The 22,272-nt window shown below is 36.4% G+C and overlaps 1 protein-coding gene across 1 annotated transcript in view; it reads left to right on the top strand.

Moving 5' to 3' along the window:
* UTRN (utrophin) overlaps window positions 1–22,272 on the top strand; it is a 498,335-nt gene that overhangs the window by 228,252 nt on the left and 247,811 nt on the right. The window contains exon 50 of the mRNA XM_019653741.1: window positions 13,077–13,266. Within this exon, the coding sequence (XP_019509286.1) occupies window positions 13,077–13,266 (190 nt within the window). The remainder of the gene's footprint in view (window positions 1–13,076; window positions 13,267–22,272) is intronic.

The following is a 22,272-nucleotide window of genomic DNA, read 5'->3' as shown; positions in this document are numbered from 1 at the left end:
TTCTGTCACTTGAACACCTAGGATTTGAGGACCAATAAACAGTGGTTAGCATCTCTTTAAGATGGCATATTTATATTCATCATCAGTAAAAATGTGTTTACTTCCTGCCTGGTGCTGCGAGTGCCTGTGTCGAAGGGAAATTATGGCTTCACACGCATCTTGATATATTCAAATGCAACTGCCTGAAAGCAAGCAGAGATATCAAAACACATTTATTTTGCAATGAATAAAATGGATAATGTTAGAACACTTTATGATGTATATTACTGGTAATAAAGTATGGCCGAGCATTTAATAACAGTTTGACATGTTAGCGTTTTATACGTTTTTAGAATGTCATTTTTAGTTAGAATTTCTGAAGTGGATTTTCGGAAAACTCAAAAAAAGCTTGAGGGCAGAATATGAGCATGAGTATGATGCTAGAAAACCCTAGAATTCTGGAGGAAGTAAGATGGGTAGCATATACTAAACTTCATAAGCCGGTAAAGCAGATCATAGCTATCATACTGATAGCTTATCAAATGTTAGTTTCTTCCTAACATTTTATAGAACTGTTTTCTTTTGTCGTAAGAGATTATTAGGGTATATTATATAGTAAGTATCCCAAAACTAAAGCAGGGAAGAGGGTGACTTAAAAACAGCTTTGGAGGGGTGGGAGTCTGGGTGAACAAGATGAAGGGAAGAAGTACAAATTGGCAGTTACAAAATAGTTATGGGATGTAAGATACAGCACAGGGAAGATAGTCAATAATATCGTAACAACTGTGTATGGTGTCAGATGGGTACTAGACTTACCAGGGGATCCCTTCGCAAGTTATATGTCTAACCAACTATGCTGTATACCTGAAACTAATATAAAATAATATTGAATATTAACTGTCATTGAAAAAAATAAGTTAATTAAAAAAATAAAAATAGCTTTAAGGTACAAACTTACAGTTAAAAGATAAACAAGTTCTGGGGCTGTAACATATAGCATAGCAACTGACTATAATTAACAGTACTGTATTGTATATTTGAAAGTTGCTAAGAGGGTAGATCCTAAAACTTCTCATTACAGGGAAAACATTGTAACTGTAGTGATGTATGTTAACTGGATTTACTGTGCTAATCACTTTGCAAAGTACACGTATATCAAATCATTATGTTGTATACCAAAACTAATACAATGTTGTGTGTCAGTTACACCCCGATTAAAAAAACAGTTCAACATTAAGAGAGATGGTCCTTAATCATATTTTATCTGTTTCCAAAAATCATGTGTAAGACTTACGACTTTGTTTTTGTAAACAATTTGTAAACAATACGAGAAAAATTGATCATGTAGGAATGTGTGGCCTGCTTTATTTTAGCACCTCCAATTCTTTTTTTGCTTGTACTTTGTAAATATTTTAAGACAGACTACATCAGTAGTTAGATTAGATGGAAGAGGCAATTAAAAATGAATTATATTCCAAGTTGATCTTTCATTTATCATAGCTAAGACAGCCACAGTGTTCCAATTTTATACAGTTACAGTAGTTGTCCCTATTCTATTTTCATTTTCCATTTTTTTGGGGAAACAGTTAAATATATTAATACTTAGAATGATTTGTGTATACTGTTACCTGGAAAGCGGGGAAAATACAACAAAACTGCGACTCACAGGGTCCCTTCGTGAGTGACAATTGGGATTTCTAAGTATTAAGAGGATTTCTTCTTTTAAACACAAAGATATTTACAATTTTTAACTTTTTAATTGGAGAATTTCCTAGAACATAAAAATCTTTCCTTCTTAAACAAAGTATGTGAACGCATATTAAACATTTTTGAATTCTTGGCATTATTGTTGTGAAGACAGAATTAAGGAACTTTAAGAACTGCACACAACCTTATGTTTCATTTAAACCAGTGTTTTCTCAACCGTTTTTTACGTTATCGACCCCCTAAGAAGCCTTTTGAGATCCCTGCCCCCATGAAGTTTTAATACCATGGGTATACTGTGTATCTGTTTCTGTTCTTTATAGTTGCGCTTTGTACATGAAAAGAGTAAATTTTGTGCCACTCCCCTCCCCCACCCCACCCTGCCGAAGACCCACTGTCAGCTCAGTTAAGAATGCCTGGTCTAATCAAATGCTCTCAGGCTCAGAGAAGTTTAAATGACATGTTCAAAGTCACACAGCATAACCAAGATGATATATTTCTATACTAAATCATGATCACGCTCTGCATCTGCCGAATTGGTGGTAAATGTAGAGGCTGGCTGCTACGCTTTGTGAGATTTTGCGCTGTATTTTCAGTGTGTACATTTTATTGGGTATCTTCTCATTGTCAGGCCCTGTGCTCAGCTCTTCACATGCACTAGTTCATTTAATCCTCACAACCACCTTGGGAGACAGGCAGCATTTTCATCAGCACTACACTGAAGAACAAACTGAAGCAGAGAGAAGCTAAGCAATACCCACGGTCCACGCCGCTCCGACGGGCAGAGCTGGGATTGGAATCCAAGCCTTTTTGTCTGTGCGCTCAGGCTCTTAACCTACCAGACCTGAGGCCCTGAATCTAACTGTCCCCTATACCTGGGCTCCTGAGCATTAAAGAGAAAAAACCAACATGATACAGAAAAATGTTAGTTACATGCAAACAAGTGGTTAGAATAAGATGGAACTTGGAGACATTGTAGAAAATAGGAGTGCTTTTCCATGCACACAATACAGATATGATTAGATAAGATATGATTAGAAATTACCGAAAAATCGGTACAGCGGTCTGGTAGGGTTAACCTTCTTTGCAAATAGTTTTATTTTTCCTTCTTTGCTCATCAGCATGTCAGCTATCCCTGGTGACTGCTCTGTCTACCCACCTCTTGGATCGGTCTAACGATTCCACTTACTGGTTCTTGTCTGTGTTGAGTTTAGAAGCCAGATCTGATTAAAGATAGGGGGCCTCTGCAATGAATAGTGTAACACTCTGCAGTGTGTGGCCACCGCGTCCTCTGGAATGGCTGCTGAGAGGCCTCAGACCATGGCTCACCTGTTATCTCCTCACTCTATTATGAATATATGTTATTGGCAGCCAAATTCTGGAGGGGTGAAGGGTTATTGTACTTACCCATGGCCGTGCTGTTTTTACAGTATAATGTGTGACGTTTAATATCAGCTTTCAAAGGAAATGTTTTGTGCGAATTGCAATTGGCCTGAGTAATTTGGCCATTCATAGGTACAGGCTGACAATCCCTTATCTGCAGTGCCAAAATCCAATATGCTGTGATAACAGAAAGCTTTGACTTGACATGAGGCTCTTTATTATAGTCTTTATTTGTCCTGCTCGGTGTGAATAGCCTTGTTCCTAACTGCAGAAATGGCAGTGTGTTTGCTGCCTCAGACCCTACTTGGGAGTAATATGTCATAGAGATACATTCATAATAGTTTCCTAATGTACAAGACAGTTTTAATTCTGAAGCACAACTGGCTCCCAATATTTTGGTTTCTGATTATAACATGTCTGCCTCTAACACTTTAAACAATTGGCATATCTTGGCTATTATTCTTTTAACCTGTGAAAATTTTTCCCTTATATCTCTTAATGCCAGTTAACGAACTTTTTGTGCAAATTGAGATAGCGATGGTTGGAATGTGCTTATAGTAACTTTTGGATTGGGGTCTGAAATTTTATTTTAACCCTGGAGTGCCTGCATATGTGTAAATGTATGGGTATGTGTATATACGCATATGTGTAAATGTATGGGTTTGTGTATATACACACATACTCCCATATGTACAAACATACACACATATAGTTATTTATGCTGAAATATTATAAAGGAAATGAGACAATATAACTGTTTGTTGTAAAGACTTTCTTATAGATCATTAATTACTATGTATTTTTCTTTTTGCCCTTATCCCTTGGAAGCCATATTTTGCCTTGACTCCTTTAAGGCTAGTCTTGGTCTGCACAGGAAGAACGGAAAGCACATTGGCTGTGGCATCTGGCAACTGTTGATTAAAATCCCAACTTATTCAGTTACCATCGTGTGACCTACCAACCTTGAGCAAGTTCTTTCAAATCACTGAGCCTCACTTTCCTTGGTTCTAAAGTGGAGAACGTATCTAATGTGTAGGATTATGGTGAGGATCACAAATTATGTATAAAAGTTCCTGGTATGTGCTCAAATGACAGGTTACCCACATTATCATTATCTGCCCGGTCGTGTTATGTCTTCCTTACAAATCCGTGGCCCTTCAGCCTGTGTCCCAGGAGTATCTGCGGTTAAATTAGCAGCGGGTTGAGTCACTATCAGTTGTTTGTCTGTAGTCATTTTGAACAGTCTCTACTTACGTTAATGATAAAATAGTTGACTATCTGATTTACTCAATGCAATATAGCTAGTTTAAATATTTATTAGCAGATGAAACTTAGAATATGCAACTTTCTTTGTTAGTGTCGTAGTCCATTCAGGCTGTTGAAGCAAAATACCACAGATTGGGTGGCTTATAAACAACAGAAATTTACTTCTCACAGTTCTAGAGCCTGGAAGTTCAAGATCAGGGTGCTGAGGACCCTCTTCTGGGTCACAGACTTCTCATTGTGTGCTCACGTGCCGGACGGGGTAAGAGAGCGATTTCAGGTCTTCCGTAAGCGTATTGGTCTCACTCGTGATGGCTCTGCCCTTATCACCCAACGTTTCCTAAGGCCGAGCGCCACCCTCTTAGGCATTCAGGTCACAAAATACGAATCTGGGGAGAACAGACATGTTTAGACCATAGCATTTAGTAAAGTCATCGTGGGTGCCGAATTTACATTGCATTTAAGTGCTTTCTGCCTTAGCAGACGTCTAACCATCCTGGAAAGAAAGGGTGTAGTATTTAAGAAGACACTTATTTCATGTGAGAACCACCAATACAGATTTATCTAGTGAAGGAACTTTATTTTGTTCTTGTGCAATGATACTGTCTTTCTAACTAATGTTCATTAACTTCTTGTTAATGGCCAGCTGGACATGTGGAATGCACATAGTGTACAAAGGGTTATATAAATACTGTTTCTACTAGAGACTGAATTTGTGAAGTTCTTGACTATAGTCCTTGACTATAATTCAAAAAATTTGTATTTACTTTTGATTGCTTTCCCAATTATTTTTGTTGTATATTTTCAAACTTTTATTACTTCTGTTATTACTTTTTCAGTAGTGATTCTTTATTTTCCCTACAGATTAATAAATAATGAAGCGTTCTTCTTCAGCATTTATCTGTTGTATATTTGGTCAATTCCTTTTAATAATGACCAATAGAAGATACTCATGTTGGGATTGTGTCTTACGGCCTGACGTCAACCAGGCTCAACCTCACGCTTAAAATGAATGCTATTGCAGCTGTCCCCAATGATCTATGGTTGTTTGGTGACCTATCCTCGTTACATTGAGATTGGATAATTGTCAAACACTTAAAAATTCACTCCGTGGGATTTAAGGTGACTGTTCTAAGCTGCTAATGCCACACCACCTAGGAAGCTCAAGAGAGTGCCCCTACCCCACACCCATCCCATGATGCTCGCCTCGGCATCATTGAGGATATCTGCAGTGACTAATTCTTCATTAAATCAACTGCACCTCCCCAATGGGTGTTTTAATATATTTTCCAGCTAAATGTTATTTTATTTACCAAAGAACAAAATTACCTTGTGAAGGTACCCATTGAAAAAGCTCAAAGAATGTTTCATTGTAAATTTTCTGCATGCCACTGAAACTACTGATGCTACTATTTTTCTGCTCTAAAAAAGATAAATATATTTAAATCTCATGTAATTGTAAAGGTCACTTTTTAAGTATACCAAAATTTAGTAACGTATCTGTGGGGTTCCTAAAATGCTCTTTTCCATTAATGTCAAAAAAAAAAAAAAAGATCTGTTTATGTTCAAACACTCTTTTGACCAATTATAAGCCCATGAACACTTGATTAAACAATATATTTTGTAGCTTAAACTATCAAGTATTATTTAAAATCTTTCAAATAATATTTAAACAAGTCAGTTATGTGGGTGGCCACATTTTGTTATGTTACAAAATAACTGTAAGCTATTTTGATTGTTACTGTAAGCTATTTTGTAACATCAGTTGCTTTTATAACAGAAATCTCTTTGAAAGCTAAGAGTTTATATTTTAAAAATCCCAATTCCCTTTAATGTAAACTATTATAAATCTGTCACACATGAATTCCTTTAATCTTTTATGAGAAGCTATTTATGTTTTTAGTCTGCACCATTTCTTATACTAAAGAATCTATAGTCTGTTACTTCTGTTTGAAGTAAAATATTCTTGTTTCTGTTAAAGTTACGCTTTTAACTTCAAATGTCATATCTTTTTAGGTTTTTAGCCTGCCCTTATGATTTATAAGTTAAAAGATTTTTTACAAAACTTCTCTGCCTTTGTCTAGTAGCCACGATTTTCTAAACTTAAATAATTTTTTTCTATTATAGTGCTTCTTTCCCTATAGTCTCTCATTACATTTCTCAGAATGTCCTCTAATTCTGTTCTCATCTTTCTTGAGATGTAGCAACCAGAACTGCCAGATATAAACTCTGCATTGAGAATTGTCGACTAATATAAGTTCCATGCTGCGTGTCATCTTAGGAAACTTTCATATTAATACATCCCAGCCTTTTTGCTGTCTGCACACCACTCATCTGTTCTCATCAGTAACCTTTTATTTACATGCAGTGATTTTCAGTGAAGCCAAATTTGAAGCTAGGGCTGGGGGTGAGAACGAAGGAACTCTTCTAGCAGGTTTTATAATCTCTGTGATGTGATGGATTATGTAGTTGTATCATAAAAGGACCCCTGGAGATTCTGAAATGGGTCCTTTACTCATCCAGTCCAAGCAACTTATTTTAAGGTTGAAGATAAAATTGGAGATTTGAAGTGATTTACCCCAAGACATAGAGCTAGGAAATGACAGAGGTGGTAGAATTAGGTTGTTTTCTTCTGTGAACAGTGCACCACTGGCATCAATGACAATTTATTAGCCTTAGTAATAAAGTGTGCACATACATTCCTGAATCTCTAATTTTAGCAATTATCTTTGGCCTTATGATGCATATGTCCTATGCATCATGTGAAATTCCTTGAAAATGGATAGAAGATTCTTGTCATGTCCAGTATAACAAACTCTAGCATTGGATCTAATTTTTACAAAGACTAAAATGGGTGGTGTAGAAACTGACACCTTTGAGCTATATTCTATTAGCAATTTCATATGAAATTATATTAATTTCAAAAATCAGATACAAATTAGTGTGTGTGTGTGTGTGTACTATGATTATTAACATTTTAAATGTATGTTTATTATAATGGAGATAATTTCGACTGCTATAAGTAGAGTTTAGTTTTCAGTATGTTCATTATTTTTAGTAGTTGATTACATTCACGGGAAAAAAATCTGACACCAGATGTATGCGACTTTAAAAAATTCCCCAGGACATTTATTATTCAGTTACACATTTGCATGGTATAAACAAAATTATTTAAAAAAATTAATTTAAAAAATAATTTTTCAGTATTTCACCAAACTCATCTTTAAGGCTAGGGAAAATAATATTTACTGAGTGCTTACTATGTCTTTATACATTTATGTGTGTATACCTCATTTTCTCTTTAAAATATTGCAGGAAGGGAGGTAAGGACCACTTCGAGGATTAGCAGTTGATTCATTTTTGTAAGTAAATAAAGCATGAGGCTTGAAGTGATGAGACGATTCTTAGGGAGGTAAGCAGGATTCAGGCCACGGAGAGCCTTGTGTGCTAAGCGGAGTTCAGGGATGATGAACATGATGCTTGTGGGGAGAGGCAGCTGCTCAGGCTTTCACAGCCCATTGGTGGTGGAACTTCTGCCTTGATTCAAAACGATTATTCTTTGGCTTTCATAACCAACAAAGTAGAGTGCTCTTACGTCTCACAGCTGTTTTTTGAGTTTCCTACAAAGCAAATATTTTTAATGGAGAATCTCTTTCCCACTGATGACCAGTATATAATTTGACAGTTTTACAAGAAATGTCTTCGTTTCTGGATTCACAATGTTCCACTGGTCACCCAAGGGTGTTGCTGGTATTATCTGACCCAATGGAGCAATGCTTTCCAAGGCCAAGTGCTCCTGATCCTCTTAGCCCCCTTTTCATCTGAACCGTGACTTTAGGTTTTTCACCTCCCCTGCTAGCCTGGTCCTCTTTGCTTGTTTGGTATATAAATTTCTCTCCTGTGTCAGGAATCCTCTGACTTCACCCCATGGGGTTCTCAGACATTTGCATCCTTTTTTGTAGTCTGGGCATTCTTAGGGTTTAATAGATCTAATCTATAATGATCTGTGTTTACATTAGCTCCTTGCCACATAACTTATTACGTGCAGATGAATGTTGTTAAAAATAAAAGATACTGATTGCGTAAAATGAAGGTGTTTGACTTTACTGAATTTTATAATTACTAAATTTTTATGAGTGTTTTTAAAATAAGAAATCATCTGTTTCTGGTTGATTAATTGCACTTGGGTACTCTGAATTTTTGCTTTCTAGTATCTTTTTGGCACAGCCTTTATCTGGCTATTTCTAAGTTTGTTTTTTTTCTGTTGATGTTTTTAATAATTGTAAATATGAGCAGGGTTAGGTAGAAGATAAAACACCACCACTACCACCAACCCAAATTCTAGTAGGTAACTTCTAAATTTTAAAAATTAAAGAAATATATATACATATGGTAACAAAAAGATTAAAAGTATAACACAAAAAATAATGATTCTCTTACTACTCACCACAATCCCTCTCTGTAGGGGCAACAACTTTCAACAACTTTCTCTGTTTTTATGTCATTTATATATTTCCATATTCTAAATAAAATGAGCATACCATTATCTTCCAAGTCATCAATATTAGGCATTGTCTGTTGACATCGTATTCTGGTAAATATATAGGCTATAGCTTTCTTATGGTACCATTGTTTTCTCTTCCTCATCATTGATTTTTTTTTCACCTTTAAAAATAATTGTGGTAAAATACCCATAGTATAAAATTTACCATTTTAACTATTTTTTATTATACAGTTCAGAGCTATTAAAAACATTCACATTATTGTGCAACCATCACCACCATCCATCCCCATAATTCTTTTCATTTTATAGAGTGAAACCCTTTACCCATTGAACACTCAAGCCCCAATTCTCCCCTCCTGCAGCCCCTGGCAGCCACCATTCTACTTTCTGTCTCTGTGTGTTTGTCTACTCTAAGTACCTCATCTCAGTGGAATCATACAGTATTTGTCTTTTTTTGACTGGCTTATTTCACACAGTGTAATGTCCTCAAGGTTCATCCATGTTGTAGCATGTGACAGGACTTCCTTTCTTCTTAAGGCTGAATAATAATCTATTAATATGTATATCAACATTTTGCTTACCATCATTCATCGATGGTTATCTGGGTTGCTTCCACATTTTATTAATAGCTATTGTGAATAATGCTGCTATGTGCATTGATGTACAAATATCTCTTTGAGACCCTGCTTTCAATTCTTTTGGGTATAAACCCAGAAGTGGAATTGCTGGATCATATGTTAACCATATTTTTAATTTTTTGAGGAACTGCCATATTGTTTTCTACAATGGCTGTACCATCTCATCACTGAATTCTTAGATAAGCAGATATTATTCAGTGTTGACATTATTATGCCTGTCTAAACGTCGACAGCCAAGCACTGAAGTTTACTATAATTTTGGTTCCTCTCTGTTTGTTTTACCTGAAATTAATAATTGTCTTGTTTTTATGTTCTTAGTTTGCTTTGCACCTATTGCTAATTCTTTCCACATTTCCCAATGGCCTGACAGTACGATTTCCCACAAAGTCAATCACATTAAGCAGTTTGTCACTTCTAATGCTTTTACTTGGAGATGTGCTTTGTAGGTCTGCCACACAGTCATTATCCTGGGGATTTTCTGTGCTTTCTTCCTAGTCTGGAATCCCTATTTCCTGGATTTTATGTTTTTTGTTTTTTTCCTATTTTGAGTTATTTTGTTTTGTCAGGGTACATCCTTTGTTAATTTTGTAAAGTTAAAACAAGAAACGTGGCAATTGGAATGGTGATGATACCCCTCATCTGATCCTATTTGGATCTATTACCCTCTTTTCTGAGATTTTTCACCGTTAGCATGGGAGTTGTTAGTTTCTCCCTGTATTGAATCTCTTGTTTTCATGCTTCTCAGAAATATCTTCTCCTTTCTGGATTTACAAACTGAGTTTTGTGGAGGACATCTCTCAGAAGCTTCCTGAAAAATGATGTTTGGGAGGTAATTTTAAAGGCATATTATAAATAGACTTCCATTGTTCTGTAAATGCTTATTCTAATACTGTAATAAGAACTCTGAGAAATATGGAGATATAAAAGACTGCTTCTGACCATAGTGAGTTTATGGAATAGGTGGACAAGAAATCTCTATGGTACAGTTAAAGTAAAATTTAAGAGAGAAATAAGATCACAATCAAAGGGCTTTCCCAGAATACCTGTGATCACTTTCTGTATAAAGAGGCGTACTAACCTTTTATGAACTCAGAGCAAGGAAACCTAATTGGGCTGAGATGTTTTGGAGGAGATAGTCCTTAACCTTTAAAGGATTAGTAGGATTTTGATAAGTGGAGATGGTTGAAAAGACATTTATATGTGGATATAAATTTTTCTATGTGGACATAGTATTAAGAATATTCTTGAAAAAGGAGCATTCCATTTTGACCTGAACAGAGTATCGGAGAAAAGTTAGGGATAAAGCTGGAAAAATAATATAGTGATAGCTTATGGCAGGCACTGAGTCCCAGGAAAACCAATGTGAATTTATTCTCTAGGCAGCCAAACTCTGCTGGAGGTTTTTAATAAGTAAACGCTGAGATGAGGTTGCTGACATTCCAGAATGTCATGTAAACGGAATCATAGTATGTCACTTTTGTATCTGGCTTCTTTCACTTAGCAGAATGCATTTGAGATTCCATCCATGTTGTTTCATCTATCAGTAGTTTGTTTATTTCTATGGCTTAGTAGTATTCCATCATACGTGTGTACTGCAATGTATCTATTTCCCAGTTGATGACATTTGGGTTATTACCAGTTTTGGGCCATTATGAACAACGCTGCTATAAACATTTGCATATGGTTTTTGTGTGGACATATGTTTTCATTTCTCTTGGGTAAATACTTAGGAGTAGGATTGCTGGATTGTATCTTAAGTGCATGGTTAACTTTATTAAAAAATATGCCAAACTTTTTCCAAATGGCTGTACCATTTTCTACTTAAACTTGCAATGTATGAGAGTTGCAGTTAGTCTGCATTCTCACAAACTCTTGGTATCATCATTTTCTTAGAGCCGTTCTAATATGTAGTGGTTCCTCATTGTGGTTTGAATTTACATTTCTCTGATGATTAATGATGCTGAGCATCTTTTTATGTGCTTATTTGTCATCCATATATCTTTTATGATGATGTGTGTCTATTTAAATCTTTTATCCATTTTTTTAAAGAGTGTATTTGTTGATCTGTAAAAAAAGATACCTGTTCGTTATAAATTCAAAAAATGCAAAAAAGTACAAACAGGAAAGTAAACCACCTTAAATCTCAGCACCTGGAAATAACTATTTTGAAAGTAAGCTAACATTCCAGACATTCCTCCTTCTGTATAGCAAAGAGAAGGACAAATGGATGGATGAGTATGTATATGGACACATAGAAAATATGCATAAATGAGATCATATTATGTGTGCTGATTTTCAAATTGTGATGTAGTTCATATACCATGAAATACACCCTTTAAAAAGTGTACAAATAAGTGGTTTTTAGTGTATTTACCATGTTGTGCAAACATCACCACATTCTTAATTTCAGAACATCTTATTGCCACCCCCCTCCAGACCCCACCAGTCATTAGCAGTCATTTTCCATCGCCTCTACTACCCCCGCTCTCCCCCCAGCCCAAAGCTAATCTACCTTCTCTATGGATTTATCTCTTTCAGTGGTATTTCATATAAATGGAATCACACACTATGTGGCTTTTTGTCTGCTTCTTTCAGACAAAAAGAAATGAAGTACCGATACACATTACAACACGCATGAACCCTGTATATATTATAATGTTTTCGACAGGGTTCATCCGTGTTGTAATGTGTATCGGTACTTCATTCCTTTTTATGGCTGAATGATGTTTTCCTGTGTGAATATATCGCATTTTGTTAATCAGTGCCTCTCTCAGTTGATGTCTATTTGGGTTGATTCTACTATTTGGCTATTATAAATAATGCTGCTTAGAAACATTTGTGTACTACAAGTGTTTGTGTGGACATACATTTTTAGTTCTCATGGGTTTCAATACCTAGGAGTGAAATCGCTGGTACCCATTTTTTAAATTGTTTGTCTTTTTATTATGGAGCTTTGAGGTATATAAAGTTTTAGAGGTTGAGTTTCAGAGGTGTGTAAATCATGACACTCCAGGGTAGCTCTGTGTTTCTATTTGAATGTAGATTTAATGAATGGTTTATAAAAGCTTGGTTGTCCAGTGTCTTCCAAATATAATATTATTAAATTAGCTTGAAGAAACAATCTATATTGATCTGAATTGTTTAAAATATATAAAGTAACCCCTTTAAATTATTTTTATTTTATCTTAAATGTTTCTTCAGATTTTACGTCTTCCTAGAATTCATTTAGTCACTCCTTGTATGAATATTTATTGATATTGCCTTGTGAGTGTCAGGAATTATGCTAAAGTATTGAAATAAAATGTATGCGGAATAACTTAACATACAGTTATAAGTTATGAAATGTAGCCATAATTATTTTATGTTACGGTTGTGACTTTGTTAATATTTATATGTCTCTCTCCCTCTTCTCACAATTCACATTACCCCTCCATTAAGGATGGCTCAAGACACACATATAAATAAATCTCCCAGTTTTGTTAGGTACTTAAAAAAAATAAAGGTTCTTTTGAGGCTGTCTGTTCCTTTTTTTCTTGAGGGTGTGCTTGATGTGGACTGTCACACCATAAGTAATGGAGATGTGCCTGTCGTGTTGTTCCTTGCAGCATCGCTGACAGACAGAGTGCCTTGGAGGATGAGCTGAGGACAGTGCAGGCCACTCGCAGGGACCTGGAGAACTTCCTGAAGTGGATACAAGAGGCAGAAACCACAGTTAATGTGCTCGCCGATGCCTCTCAGCGGGAGAGTGCTCGTCAGGACACGGTCTTGGCCAAGGAGCTCACACAGCAGATGCAGGCAAGTGCTCCGCGCGCCACAGCCAGTAGTGCTAGTTATGCTGTGCTTGTTTGATCCAGCTACATGCAAAGTTACTACTATTAAAAGGTGAGCTTGGGGCCGGCGGAGTGGCTCAGTTGGTTAAGAGCTTGCTCAAGAGTTTGAGCTCTGAGCAACAGCCGTTTGATTCCTGGCCTGACCTGGGCTGCTGCTGAGCTGCCAACAGGTGGCAGGATGGCTCAGCTATAAAAACAAAAAATCAAAAAGGTGAGCTTGTCACCTTCTTCTGCTATGGAATCCATGCGCCTCTGTGAATAATTGGTTTCTGGACATAAGATCTATAAAGTATTTTTACTTACTTGAGGAAAAACACCTTATTTGATGGAAGTAATAATTCTTCACTTAGACTTATAGGCTCATAGCTATTCTGTTTTCTGTCATTTTAAGGCCTCTTAGTGTTAGCCATATTGAGTCTTACATTATAAGAACATTTCCTCCTAATATGAAATTGTTTCTTTCTCCATTTACTATAAATGCTTAATATAAAAACTGCAAAGGCTCCACGGGTTAGTTTCCAACTTAGAACATTGGGCTTGAAGGTATTACTTTTATGCGTTCAGCTTGAGAAATATGATGTCTTCAGTCTGAGGCTCAAGTTCCTTCTACACAAAATGTGATAATACAAGATCTTTCCTTTTAAAAACTGTATGAGGACTCTTATGAAGGTAATCTGAATCCTTTTTCTGCCCCTGAGTACAACTGCCCTTGAACTTCCATTTTCTTTGTGCAAAATAACCTACTCTTGCCAATCACAGGCCTTCTCACTTAGAACTTGGTTTAAAATCTGTTTCAAAGGAGAATCCTCCTTGTCTGCCAGGTTCACAACTGATTACTACTTTATGCCGTGTCATTCCCACATCGTTTTGATAGTGATTATTCCTGATATGCTGGTCAACTCATGAGCCATCGTCATCTGATTCGTGTCTCCTCCTGTCCCAGCTGATTACATAGCTCTTCAAGGACAGAGATTTCATTATTTCATATTGTTGCCTACACAGTGCTCTGTCTGCAAACTCTAAGTAAATACCGACTGCTGCCCTTGGACCCTAACTTCGCCATTACGAAATTCAGTGTGATGACCTTTTTTGAATCCTTTCTTAGGAACGCTTTCCCCTGGAAACATGAAAATGTTAAGAAATACATGGATCTGGATAAAAGCGCACAGACACTTTCTTGGAACTGTCTTATTCTTACAAGTTTGCTCTAAGTTTGAAATTGTCTTCATTGAAAAGTTGTATAAAATTTTTGAAAGGACCTTTTTGGAAAAGATTGATTTATAACGTGTTCCCATGCATAAAGACCCCTAGGGTGTTGTATGGTTGACTTCGCAAGATTAATTTAACAAAAATCTGTGTTTCATTACTTCTTATTTCTTATTCATTACATAATATACTTGTGTCTTGTTAATGAGAGTGACCAGGCATTTATCGAAGTTAGATATGTTCTTTTGTCTCACCCTCTACAATCTTATCTGGTTACCATAAATGTTAATTGGTAAAATGTTTAGCTACCACCTCGTTTTTAGGGAGTTAGAGAGGGTCCTAAATGTGAGTAGATGCTAGAATGTATTAATTTTTATGACTTAAACAACTATAAGTCTGACCTACAAATGCTCATGGATACTTAATTTATGTAATGGTGCTAAACTAGTCTATGCATGTGGTAGGTAACAGCTTATAGACTATGAGCAAAGGAGGCTTGAAATAAACTCGATGATGAGCACCAGCAAAACACAGACCTGCCGTAGGGTTTAATAATGTCTTCTGACACATTGGGATATAGTCTTACCATAGCCCAAACTCATCTCAATGTTTAATGAATATTCAAACTGTAGAAATAAATGTAAATGGAGCTGTTTAAAATCTTTCAAAGTAAAAATAACTATGCACAGGATTACTTGTCTTATGGCAACCAGCAACAAGAAAGAAAGGTTTCTTCTGACTAAACTACTAAAATACATTACAAACCTGTATAGTAAATGCTTCTCAAAAATAATTTAATATTGGTAAAATTGTCTGCTTAGCCTGATAGGAAGTATTAAAAAGGGCATTTACATGGGGCCGGCCGAGTGGCTCAGTTGGTTAAGAGCTCGCTCAAGAGTTTGAGCTCTGAGCAACAGCGGTTCGAGTCCAGCCCGAGCTGAGCAACCGCTGAGCTGCCAACAGGTAGCAGCAGGATGGCTCAGCTAAAAAAAAAAAAAAAAGGGCATTTACAAAGAGCTCATTAAAACCTCTTTGTTTAACGACAAACACATGCATTTGTTTATATCGAAGATGCTTCATATTGTGGTAATTTGCATGAGTTTTTGCTCCTTTGCCCTTTTAGTAAATGTTCTTCATTTTAAAACGTTCTGTCCACTTTGTTAAACAAAATTCCTTGGCTTTATATTTGGCAGCTTGTAGGTTGACGGTTGTTAGCGACCTGATAGCTTCTGCTGATAATCAGTACATCTTCTGGCAGTGTGGTGGTAAGAGATGTGGCATAAGGACCTGAGACTGTGTGAGCTCTGTGCACAAGCAGTGCACGTAGAACCGCTTACACGGCACATTCACTGGTTGTCCTTGCTTCATGTCTGATAGCTGGACGCAGGGCCGTGGGAGTATGTCATGCAGATGAAGTTTATTTTGTATTCAGTGCAAGGTGAATTTGGGTACATTTTGATGAAGGAGAGTTTGGAAGCACAATAGAAGATGAAGACTAATTTCGGAGAGTATGCTATGATACATGTCATTTCTGTTAAGGATGGGTGATCATTTGGGTTTAGGTATTTTTGTTTCATGGCCCTGCTGCAAGACAGTTATTCATAGTTTGACTCCTCTGTAGAGGGCTATTGGCAAGAGAAAGCCTGATCCTTAGGAGGTTTTCAGGAGAGTGACGCTCCTGGGAGCTGAGCGGTGCAGACTGTAGAGGGTCTTGTGTGACTTGTTAAGTATTTTGCATTTTAACCTGGTGGCAATGGGGAGATGTCATTAAAGGACGTTAAGTAAGAGAGAGATGCCATGGGATTTGCATTTTATAGGAAGCTGGCTGATAGTATTATGAGAATTGGGTTTGAAATGGGCATGACTGACAGCAGAGCAGTCCGTTAGGATATGCTTGCAGCCATCTGGTCAGGGGTGAAAATGACCAGGAATGAGGCAGTGGCGGAGGAGTCGATCTAATAATTTGATAGTATGGTTCCAGTAAGGGAAGTGAGAGAGGTAGAGAAAAAGATGATTGCCAGGTGGTCTGAGAGCCTGAGATTGGGAATATAGGAAAAGAAAATGGTAGGACAGCAGTACAAGTTAATGGGATGTGTGATGGGCTGGTACAGTTCACTTTGACTATGTTGAAATGAGGCATTTGAGTAACATCCAGGAGGAGATGCCTGGTATGCAGTTGTCACTGTGGATCTGTATTCAGATGAGAGACTTTGGCCAAAGATAAAGAAACTTTTTTTTTTTCTTTTGGATGTAAGTCTATTATTGACTTCCCAGTTTATCTATTAATTCAAATGAATTTATTCTTAATTTGCATGCCCACATTCTAACATAGTATCATTTTAATTATTATTTTTTTTAATGCGAGCTTTATATTTTAGCATTACCAGTGAACTGAAATGTTGTCGTTCTCTCCTGGGTGAAAACCTGCCGCCCACTGCCTTTCCGGGGGGTTATTATAATAGGTGGCTGATTTTGTTCTCTAACAACATGTGTTTGGGGCTTATTTTCACCTTCTGTGTTCTCTTTCAGCCTAATTTTCACCCTGTTGTTCCACAGGTGCAGACTTTGATTGTTTAGATTGTTTCAAATCTTCCACTGCACCCGGCTCCATTCCCCGTGTCGTGTTTAGGGAGGAATACCTGTATCGTGGAAACTTCCTCTGTTGGTGCAGAGACAGCAATTACAACTTCACATATTTTTGATATTAGCTTTATTGACATATAATTCCTGTACCATGCAATTCATCTACTTAAAATGTACAATTGCATTGCTTTTAGTATATTTGGCATTGTGCAACTGTCATCACAATCGCATTAGAACACTTTCATCACCCCAAAACGAAACCCTGTGCTCCTTAGCTGTCAATCTCCCACTGCCACCTCTCTAATCTCCCCACTTCTCAATGATCACTGAGCTATTTTCTGTGTCTGTGTATTTGCCTAGAAACGTAATATTTGAGTTACACCATCAATTGACTACTGCTTCCAAGTTTGCCTTTGTATAGGTATTTTGACATTGTTAGCCTCTCCAGAAGGAGGCAGTATATGTTCTCACTAAAGATCTACAGGGGGAAAAAATACACAAGCAGAAGCCCACAAAAACACTGCTTGATAAACACAACTCTGTAAGACCCAACAGAGGACTTCAAATCCTGCTAAAGTGAAGGACTGAGAAGGCAGATGAAACAGAAGAGAAAGAAATACTTTAAAATCCTGCGTTTCTTTTAAAGAATCATGACAATGGTACAGAAAGGTGACTCTTCGGGTTATTATGAATAGTTTGAGCCAGGACACTGATAATGAGAAGTGTCTGGGTTCTATTTTTGGCTGTGCCCTTTGACCCAATCGTTTAATCATTCTGGGTAATTTTGCTGATTTCCTAATCCTACTTCACTCCAGTTGGTATTTGCAATGGTATCAAGCTGCAGTAGAAGATAACATCTCAAAGTGTCCACATGCGTATAAAACTCAAAAATTCTGTGCTTGGTCTTTTACCTCATATAATCAATCATGTCTTATATTTCTTACTCATTACATGAAAACAGCGTTCTGACAAATGTTGTAAAATGAGATCATGAAGATGCTGTCTAAAGGGAAATGTCATTTGGACTGTTTATTAGTCAATTACAGACTTTTTTTTAAATTAGTGTTTTCATGAGACGAGTCCTAACCTAATGTTAGAAATTTGATTTCTAATGACTTTCCTCCTAAGGCCGGCATCTGCATCTGTGAGCCCAGGGACCACTCTGCTTTCAGGGTGTCTTAGGTAAAGCCTCCTACCCCCTCCAGGTATTTTTGTTTTGTTTTGTTTGAGATGATCTGTTCTGAGACCTGTCTGGAGGTGATTTCTGAGCAGGCAACGTTCGGGCTGATATCATTAGAGTCAGGTACCCTTCTGCTCTTCCCGAGATTTATCACAGGGTCTGTTCACTCATCACACAGCACAGCCAGAGCTGCGTTTAGTCAGGTAGCGAATGCATCCCTCTTTAGAGTGAGTGAGTGAATGCCACTCGATCTCTTAATATAAACCGGCTCCGAGGCACGCACTGTGGTGGCGATGTGTTGAATCTCTGTTCCCGGGGGATGTCTGCTTTGTATCTGCAGCTTGAATGTTTCACTTAATATCCTTTTTGGCTACCGAGCGCGCTCCTTTCCAGCAGCAGGCAGCGTTTGGCTGCTCAAGTTGCTTCATTTCCTGGCCATGCCGGGCTGAGCAAGTACTAGCTGTGAGCATCTGCCAGGGGGGCTTTCTGTGTGGCATTTCTGTACGGTTTTTTTTTTTAAATTGAGAAGAAGTTGAAGGAATACCAGCCTCCTTTTGCCTAGAACCTGAGCCCCTGTATCTTTCACATGCATTCCTGGAAACGAGCATGCTCAGAGAACTGGCAAATCATTGTCCAGTGACCGGGAGGAAATGATCATTGCTCTTCATTTATAATGCAAATTCTGAGGTGTCTCCAGAAGCGTGGTAAACTTAAAATGATGGCTGTGGTGCGAACGTCTCTGCAGAAAGTTGTGGTTTTGTTACATCGTTTACAAAGGATGGCAGTTTCTTCTCCTCGGTATCAGAAGCTCTGTAAGGTAACTGAGGGATTGGAAGTAGGGATCTCTGGTGTCTGACAATTCCGCTGTTTTTCAGGCTCTAAAAACTAATCTTTCAGGGCTCTTAGGAAGGAAAGATTCCTTTTTTAGTGACTGATTGTAAAGCTGTTGAAATGAACTGCTAATTAAATTTTGTTTAAGAATCAGGAATAAGGACTGTTTTGTGTTCATTTTATTTTGCAACTGACAAAAATCTTGTCTTCTGAGATGGGCTAATGAAATACAGCAAAACTACATTCATTAAGACCTGTTACCTCTGTGATACTTTGCAGCGTCTAAATATTGAATGGCACATTAATCTTACGTAAATGTCAGTAAATTTAAAAGAAGAGTTTAAAATAATCTTTCAGCAGATTAATTAAATACTGTCCATCTCTTTCAATTTAAAAAATGAAAGCACATTTTGAAAAGTATTAGACTTAATGTCATCATACAATATCCCTATATTCTTGAATCTTCCTTGCTAAACTTAAAATAACTTAATTTTATTTGGACAGGTGGATTAAGTACACTCTCAGGAGGCAACTTGTTTGACAGTTGCAAATTTCAAATACTACGTCATCCTAACTATAAACCGTTGAATGAGCTCCTGTATTTTTTTTAAGTTAGCAATTATATTTTTGATCATAGTTTTGTTTTATTTAAACTGTATTTATATCATCTCATTACTTTGATCAAAAATCAGAGATATTTGATATAAAAAGAAGGAAGGACTTAGAACAGGAATGTTAAAGCAGTGTATGTATACAGCACCTCATCTCAGGGTTCTTCCATCATAGCATATTGTTAGTACCATTTCCAAGAATGTATCTTATTGTCTTGTTAGCCACCCAAACTCATTTGTAATTGGATCAGCTGTCCCGAGGACACGATTATTTTTCTGATGATGTTAAAATATGACATGTCCAAGTACCCAGACTGTCCATATTATATGGCAGCAGCGTGGTGGGGGGAGCAGTATTCTATTAACTTTATCATGATTTTGTATTTTATAGTTTGGTCAATTAAATCTATTTCTGTCTGGAAACTTTTTTTCTTTAAGAAGTTGTAGGAGACAGATGAAGGTAGTGTGGGTATTCTTTGCAGAAATACTCAGTATTTCATTTGCACAAGAAGTTAGTTAAAACTTAATATGACTCAATAATTCAGTTGTAAACATTTGTAAATTAATTATTTTAATGTGTCGTGTTTTGGTCCACTTCAGAGAATGAATTTGTTCTGGTAAATCATTTATGTATTTCATGAACAGATAGTTTCGATGATAGAGAAAAAAAGCACTTTCACTACTGCATGTTATTTTATCTTTTTAACCACAGATATGACTGTGTAAATCATCCTGTTTTCATTAGCTGGGTCATTTTTCTGACTCATTTATATGCTTACTTTCACAAAATCAGATATTTTCTCAAGTCGTGTGACCAACGTATTAAGTTAGTCTGAGATATGAAGCAGAAGACGTTCAACTACTGGAGAAAATGGCTTAATTCGTTTTATAATTATACCCCAAAGAAACAGAAGTTCATTTTACTGAAGTCATTGGGTAAATTAATTCCCATCTGAAATACTCTTTGGGAAGACTTCTTGAGGTTTATGATTTCCCAAAGAAACCATTAAAATTAAAATGTTTAAGATGTCTTACTCTTTTCTTTAAGAAAATAAAATTTATATTATTTGCAGTTGAAACTACATCTTTTACATTTCTTTTCACAGCTGCAAAATTAACAACTTCCCAGATAATGAAATAAGAACTATACAATTCTGGTACTTTCCAGCAGGTGTCAATATAAGGCAGTGATATATGAGATTTTGTCTAAAGAACTGGAAATGCAGAATAGGAAGTGGCAAAATTACTGTGAAATAAGTCAGCTAGTGACAGATATAATTTATTTGCTTGGCTATATTTTGAAAACTGACCTTAGTTATGTACTATGTTAAATCATATGATAAAAATAAATGTTTAGCTGCAGAATTCAATATTAACAGCTGCCATCTCAACTACTAACATAGATATCTATTCCAACTAAACATAGTTAATTGTATTTTAATTAACAGTAATCTGCATGTAGTACCTCAAGGCTTAAATAAGTTTGCTATTTATTTGCTTTAAGAAACTATAAATTCTCTTCCCCTTAAATTGTAAATGCTGAAATGACTTATATCTCCTATATTCTCTAAATTTTAGTTTCTTAGAAAGGAAATGCTGTAAGTTTCAGTGTTTCTTCATTAAAATATACAGGCAGTCCATTGTAAATACATTACAGACTGACATGAGTGAGAAAAAAGTGTTGCGTAATCTAAGGGAGACATGACTATTTTAAATTCGTATTGGCATTTATAACCCCCTCTCCTTTTCTTATTTAGGATCTCTCTTTTTACTCATTACATGAAAATTCTGTCTTTTATTAGACTTTTCCCTCTGTGGTGCCTTGTCTTTCTTTGCTTCTTTTCATACTTCTCTTGAGTGTCAGAAAATAGTCTATGCATTCCACAATTGAAAATTGGTATTGGCTATTCTCATTTTGTGGTTTTTCCCTGTCTATTTTGAGGAGAGGGGTGGAATGAAAAGAGGCACTTGGAAGTCACAGCTTTCAAAGTTGAAATATGCTTTCCCCCATCTCAACCTAGTCATATATTCACTTGTATTTTTTTGCTTTTAAAAATATTTCTTCCTGGCTCTACATCCCATAAAATTTGGGCAGGAGACTGAAGCGTAAGCACTCCTGTCTTGGAGATACACTTAGCAGCATTAGAATTGCCCTGATGAATTAAAATCACCTTATGCTGGATGCTAATTTTTCCAGATTGGGTTTTGATTGCTTAGTTCCTTTAAAATAGTAATGATTATAAAAATAATTTTTCTTCTAACAGCACAGTAAAAGCAAAACTGACTGTGTATGATTTAAGAAATTAAAATTGACTTTAATTTGTTTTCATTGTTATCTGATTATTTTGGGATATTTTATCATTCAGTCTTTGGATTAAAAGCTGACTGAGTTTCTGTTGAATCAGAAAAGAATTTTATAAGTCCTGATATCTTTCTTAGTGCCAATTTTCATAAAATATTTATTAATTGAGGCCATGGTAAGAGCAGTTTTGTGTAAAGTAGATTGAAATATGAACCATTAATAAAAAAATGAGAAAAATACAAAACTAGTGTTATAAAT

This window comes from Hipposideros armiger, unplaced genomic scaffold, assembly GCF_001890085.2.
Source record: "Hipposideros armiger isolate ML-2016 unplaced genomic scaffold, ASM189008v1 scaffold_206, whole genome shotgun sequence".
Lineage (NCBI taxonomy): Eukaryota > Metazoa > Chordata > Mammalia > Chiroptera > Hipposideridae > Hipposideros > Hipposideros armiger.
Note: the sequence above shows the minus strand (reverse complement) of the source record. Positions and strands in the feature narration are given on the sequence as shown.